Source organism: Mesitornis unicolor, unplaced genomic scaffold (genome assembly GCF_000695765.1).
Source record: "Mesitornis unicolor isolate BGI_N332 unplaced genomic scaffold, ASM69576v1 scaffold22587, whole genome shotgun sequence".
Lineage (NCBI taxonomy): Eukaryota > Metazoa > Chordata > Aves > Mesitornithiformes > Mesitornithidae > Mesitornis > Mesitornis unicolor.
In genome coordinates, this window is record NW_010197365.1 from 1,043 (window position 1) to 7,968 (window position 6,926).

Genomic DNA, 6,926 nt, shown 5'->3' on the forward strand with positions numbered 1-6,926 from the left:
CCAACTCCTTAGCATTAGTAGTTATGTAAGTAATCATTTTCAATTTCCTGCTCCTCAGCTGAAATGGCATCAGTTACCAGCACATAAAAGTATTTTAAAAACAAACAGTTTTATTTCAAATATTTAAAATGCTTTGAAGCAAGTTCTTTATACAAAAAGTGCTTTGATAAAAACATTTAAAAAGTATTCAGAAAAAAATACATTTCACTATTTCCATTTTATCCACAATTAAAAAAATATTAAAGTATTTATACATATATAAAAAAATAAAATCTCCATTGCCTTATTCATCCTTGAGTGCAAACATGACATCATCCTGGCTGATATTCAGTCGCACCCGCATGTGAAGATACTGATTACTGGACTCCACCAGCAAGAGCCTGCAGGCACCAAGTCTTGAACAAATCGCCATAATTTCTGAGACTGTAGGACTCTGCATGCCTTCAATTCTGCACAACGCTATGTGTTGGTGATAGATCTGTTAAAAGAGAGAAAAGGACACAGGTGATGTTTACCTCCTGCCGCAGTACAGCAGGTCAAGGTGAAAAAAGCAGCTTCGTTCCATTTGCATCTATGGGAGGGGAGAGAAAAACCAGCTCCAGTCTGTCCAGACAAAAAGCACGCACACTTCAGGACTGTGTGAAAGAAGTAACAGGCCCATGCTATAGTTTTGGGATTTTTATACAGCCAAAAAGCAAAACAATTAGCAACCTACCTTGTCTGCGATTTCTTAACTAGATCATTTTATCTCTACTCATCTCTTCCCTGAACTGTGTGACCTGAAGCTTATTCAGCAGATTAAGAGCTGACATACAACTAATTACATATCGGTCCACTCAGAAGCGATATTCAGGCCCAGTAACCATGAGTCGCACTGACTACAAACATGAGAGATCACAGCTTAGAAAAGCAGGATACACCTTTGAGCACAGGAGAATGCACCTGTCACAAATCAGACTAGTAAACCTGCAACAGGAATCAGCTGGCGCCTTCTGCTCTGCTATTTAGAAAAAGCAGAAGAAAACCCTTTTGGTGTTAGAGGGAAAACTAAGGGGAAGAAGATGTAATGAATCAGTCTAACAAAGTATTACCTGAACTTCAGGAACAGATCACCAGTGTATCTATGCAGCCAACTGACACAGGCGTTTCAGGAGCCAGTAACAGAAAATGCAATTAAACCTGTGGAACTAGATAAAACTAGCAGGCTATTTTTGTATATAAATGTACAGTTACAAAAATGTTTAGAAGTATTAACATTTAGCTTCCATGCTGTGAATCATGAAATGGACTCTGTGCAGTCTTCACAGCTCTGCTGGTGCCAAGTATTTTCTGGGTCTACTGAAAAATGGAGGCTACTGGTGATGAAGACAGTGATACAGAAGTTGGAATCAACCTTCAGTTTTCCTCTTTGAGCTACGTTGCCTGACATTTTTAGGTTCTCTTTCATCTTTGTTGTTATAAAGCATGTTAGGTGGAGACATGCAGTTTTTTCAGATGCAGGCCAAAAAGAAAAAAAATCCCTTTGTGATCCAGATCACTAGTGACAATATAACTGGAAATGTCTGCAGTTGTAAGTGTTTAGCCACACTGAAAAACAGGTGATAGCACTCAAATAGGTTTGACACCTGGCTTGGACAGCCATGCCCCAATTTACCTTGCCATCACCTTGGATTTTAAGAATAAAACCCCTAAGTATTTAAATATTTGCACTCTTTTGCCTGGTAATTTTGACAGTGACACCCCTTTTGTAAAAGGAAAAAGAATGTACTCTGAAACACAAGCATACCTGTTGAATTGTTGCCTCCTCAACTCCTGCCCTGCGAAACTCCGCTAAAACCGCTTTAAAAAAGATCTGTTCATGCAGTGAGGCATTCCAGAATACCAAAACAAAACAGACAAAAGTCAATCAGTGAAGTTCAGAACTTATGAAGCATCAGGAAGAAGCCTGCAAGAAGAGTTGCTTGGTAACCACATGTTTAAACGCAGGGTATTTTTCTACCCAAGAGGGTCAGTTCACATCAACTGACCATTTTATTACAGCCTGTGACTCTGGCACCACAAACCACCACTGTATCTGAACACAACATTTCAGTCCATACCTCACACATGTTCTGCAGTGCGTTATGTTCAACTGACCTTTATGAATTAAATTAACATTGAGGTTTTCAGGCACAAGTAGCACAGTAAAAGCAGTACTCGTGTATCAACAAAGTATTGCATTTGCACCCCTTAGTGCCCCCTCCTTGATGAAAAAGATTCTCCTCCTTTTGACTAGAAACTGGTCAAGTTCACCAGTTACAGCTTGTGCAGAGTGCTGTAGAGCAACAGAATTCCTCATGTGCATTCCCTTAGGAAACCTTTTGGAAGTCCCAAGAGAATCTGTTTATGTTTAAGAAAGAAACCAGTTCAAATGGGAAAAGTCTTGCATTCTGCTCAGGCAGCGTTTGTGGTGAGTGCATCTTCCGGATTTAGTTCCAGGTGGAAGGAATTCCAATAATATGTCCTTGGAAACTGCTGCTCAGTGAAGTCATTGTACAGTGAGCAGGGAGTCAGGAAGTTTCAAAAGCCCCCGTCCTGATCAGAGCTAACACACTAACATGGAAACATCCTGTATAAACACATACAAGTAATTTCTATGCCTTGGTTTCCCCTGCCTTTGATTCCTATTTTCTATCTCCCTCTCTTCCCTAGCTGTGCCACAAGGCTTGTTTTGTATCTCACTTCAACAAAGCATGATGCACCGCACGTGCATCCGAAAGGTGGTGAGGACACATTGAAGTTTTTTTTAAAGTAGCCCAGTGACAAAGACACAAAAGCAAATTAATTCCTCTGAGAAATAATTTTACCTGATTGCATTTATGTATGGTGATGAAAACATTTCATCTATGGCTTCTGTTACGTGGGCCATCCTGACTATTTCAGGGGTTTTCTTCTGGCTGGCAAACTCGCAGATCTCAGTAGCCCTTCTGCAGATATCAAGGCAACGCCTTGCATCACCAGACAGTGCTGCTACCTGAAATAAACATGACAACTTGGTAGCAAAATCTCCTACAAGTTGAGAAAAGTTTGGCAAGAGTCAACATACAAAAACACAAACCCAAACAAAAATCCCCAAAACACACACGAAACAGGAGAGCAACGCTACTGTGAATTATTTAACTAGAATCCCAGATTTTAAATAGCAGTCTTATTGACCAGAACAAGCAGAAGCAACCCTCCCATACCCCCACCCCAATCTGCTCATCACAAATTCAAGACTGAACTTTTTTTTCTATAACCACAGAAGGATTAAAACAAAAAGAATCCAGGAAATTCAATGTACGCAGTTCAGTTCAACACCAGAAGCTTTCAGAAGTGTTTATCAATAAAGACCCTACCACAATCCATGTTCATGCAGAGAAGGAAAAAAAAGAGGGGGACGACTCAGTTTTTCCATACTCAATGGAATGTTGATGTTAGAAGTACACTAATATTTTAGTAGATCGCAAAGAAACAGCTGAGATAGGGACGTTACATTTAAAAGTGCCTGAAAATTTTTAGATGTCTGATATTTCTGAAACCAAATACTTCTTAAAACCCCACTCGTGGGTCACATTTTTAATAACGCCATGAGCGTTCCCTAGATACAGCACTGGCCTCGTGTTCCCAGTAGATGTTGGTAACATATGAAAAGCCTAGAACCCAGCTGGAGCCAAAAGTGAGAAACCCTTTAGAGATACCTAACAGCAAATGATTCTTCCAGATTTTCTGAAGGAAAATACTAGAAAACCACTGCAGATTGTCTACAAGATCATCGCTGTTGTTCTTACAGAAACAAATGCTTATATTTACTTCCTAGATATTTATGAGTACTCTTTTTTTAATCCTACAACAACGCTTAGCAGAAAAAGTTTAAGCACACACTAGTTGACAGATGTTCTAACAATTTAAATTACTTTAACATATAATTGCTAACACAAGACATTAAACAATGCATACATCTTAACTGGAGAAGCTGGCGATTCCTAATGCGTTATTTATTTTTTTATACAGCTGAGTATTAAGACTGCCAAGAGAACAGGTACCATCTATCATGCCAAGACTTTAAACACCTTGAGAAGTAAAAACTAATATGGAGATTTCCATTGCCACTGGCATGCTAGTTTCTTTAGAAGATCATCCGATGAGTCACATCGCACTAACACTGGAGAAAGCTGACATCTTATCATTATGCATCATCACGACTTGTGTTGTCAAGCCTCCAGCTCTTGGAATATACTGCTGCCTTCTCAAAGTAGGTGGAAAAAGCAAGGGCACTGCTTTAGCAATGTTTCCTTCAAAAATGCCCTGCATACCTTACAGAGAGCACAGGTATGATCTACTACTTGTGCCTCACTTGTCTCCAGTACAGGACACGACCACAGAACCAGTACTGTTACAAAACTCTCTCCCTCTGCCTGCCCCCTCTTTACCCAGTGGAACACAGAAGACATACAGCTGCACTGCGCTTACCTTTCTGGAAACTAGCTGAATTGCATCCTCTTCAAACGCCTTCAAGCCATTCAGTCTGGATGAAATAATCTGCTGTAATTGTTTATAGGTGTAGGGCTGAAAGGACATTCTGGTGAGGCCCTATAGTAAATAACACAATACAGTGAGAAGCGTTGGTCATGCTCAAACTCTCAACTGCTCAAGCATAGCCTGTATAGTCATAGTTCCTCTAGTAGGAGCAATCTCTTTTACATCCTTCTGCTCCAAGTGATCCACTTTAATCAATTTGTCCACTCCATATTTGTGGAAAAAAAACATGCAAATCCACAAAACTGTGACTAAGTGTGGAGCACTGGTTGGACCTCCCCACTGAAAGGCCCGAGAACCAAACGATGCTGGTGTTAGAATTCAAATTTCTCTTACAAAACTTGTAAACAAATCAGAGCCACCTAATACAAAAATCTTTTGATTACAACTGTCTACACTTTGTTTTTTTAAAAGGAAAAAATGTTAATCTCTCCTTCACCAAATCTGTGTACACATCATACTATTGATGTCACATCAGCAATCAGCCGAGAATTAAAAACCCTCTTCTGACTGAAGCTAATAAAAACTGCCTTCAGATAAGAACAACCTATGTTATAGACAGTGCACTACATTTCATATTCTACAGCAGACCCGAGTTCTGCATTTCTTATGCAAAATTCTTATCTCTTGTGATTACATGGACTCAGCTGATCTGCAGGTTTAGCGGGTGGGGGAAAGCAATTCACACACTGTGGAACTATTTTTGAGGCACAGAAGGATGGAGGCAAACAGCACTGTTTTTGCAAATCACTTTTCAGAGCAGCGATGAAGAGATGACCTAAAAAAAATGTATTCAACATAGGTGTTGAGGTGCAGAGTGCATCCAACTTTCTGTCAAGAGGTATCCAACAAACATACCAGCTGACTACAGCACACAGAGGGAAGTAACAAGGTGCCTGCAATGAAAGGGGAAACCAGAAGAGAATTCTGCACTTAACTAAGGAGCTTAACCATGAAGCATGACATTTGATTATCCAGATCTTAATATATTTTAAAAGGCATCTGCATTCCTAATTCGTTCTCACAAGAACACGCTGTACTTACACAGCATAACATCTGATTAGCAAGCTGCCTCCTAAACTCAGTTTGCTAAAATTTGTGTTCATTAGTGGCCCTCTGGAGAGGGAATGATAGAAACATTGTTTAACCTCTGACATAACCAGTCCTACCTTTCTCCTGGATTCGTTTTGACTGCATACAGCATTTAATCTGTTCTCATTTTATAGCGCAGCAACAAAACTGCTACAACATACCAGCCTGCTAGCGACTCTGTTCTTCATTATTCTTTCTGGCAAGTCCATGGTGTTGGCAATGGCCAAGATGATTAATTTGGAGTGCTTTTGAGTTGGCCAGTCAAATAAGTTGTACATCACATTCTGTTTGCGGGTCCACAGAAGATCAAGCTGCAGAGACAGAAAGAGAAGAATTAGACTGACAAGGAATGGCCTTGTATTTGCAGTACCTGATGGGGGTTTGAGTGTGCTAGCTCAGCCACAGCAGACTTCTAACATAATTCTGAACAAGCTGTTTCTGTTGTGTTTCCTTTTTCTATCTACGAATAGGACTTCATTTTCTGAATTAGGGCTTTAATCTCTTTCAGAAAAGCACAGATGCTTGAACAGTATTAATCACAGCAGTGTGATTAAACAGCTGGAGATTTTAAACACTACTGTGACATTAATACTACATTTAACAAGATTAAAAGACCCTCCAATATGAGAACCTGACTCAGCTTACAGCAAAGAAAATAAGTGTGCATTTGTTTATTACTGAACACAGCACACTCATGCACTTCAAAAATGGATGAGACTTATTTCACTGAGTTTTGTCACTGGAAAAGCAGCAGCTTCCAGACAAAATGTAGTTGAAATCTGTGGTATTCAGGACTTGACAGAAAACCTCACTCCATGATTTGGACTAAAACAAAACATAAGACCAATGTGAAGTCCAAGGCAGAGAACGATACAGCAACAGGATACTTGCCTATTTAAATTCAGTTTCCTAATAAGACCAAGAGGAACTATTAGCGTGTCTTCTCTCCTAATCCTAGTCCTATTAGATCACATGTGATAGACTCTGAGCCCATCTTTTTCCATCCTCCAAAAACTAATTTCTTATGGTACTTCAGGGAAAAAAAATTCCCTGACTCACCTCATCCACTATGAGCACTGTGGTCTTCCTCTTTGGTCCAGGTGTACTGAACAGTTTTGCCAACAGTCCTGCAGCATGGGTTGCTGTCACCTTCTGACCTGTCAGTAACTGGACACGGATTAAACAACGCTGCAGATTAATCACACCAAACCCATGGAAATAGGAAGTTTAATTTCTATTCAGTTTCAGTTTTTCTCCAACAGTCAACATCAAGCTTT

The 6,926-nt window shown here is 39.8% G+C and overlaps 1 protein-coding gene across 1 annotated transcript in view; it reads right to left on the reverse strand.

Annotated features, from left to right (window-relative positions):
* Positions 1-283: 283 nt before the first annotated feature.
* The window catches only part of ORC1 (origin recognition complex, subunit 1), a 15,589-nt gene continuing 8,946 nt past the window's right edge, over positions 284-6,926 (reverse strand). The window contains exons 11-16 of the mRNA XM_010188792.1: positions 6,709-6,816; positions 5,811-5,960; positions 4,492-4,611; positions 2,848-3,013; positions 1,787-1,875; positions 284-478 (exon numbers count right to left, since the gene is read on the reverse strand). Of these exons, the coding sequence (XP_010187094.1) occupies positions 284-478; positions 1,787-1,875; positions 2,848-3,013; positions 4,492-4,611; positions 5,811-5,960; positions 6,709-6,816 (828 nt within the window). The remainder of the gene's footprint in view (positions 479-1,786; positions 1,876-2,847; positions 3,014-4,491; positions 4,612-5,810; positions 5,961-6,708; positions 6,817-6,926) is intronic.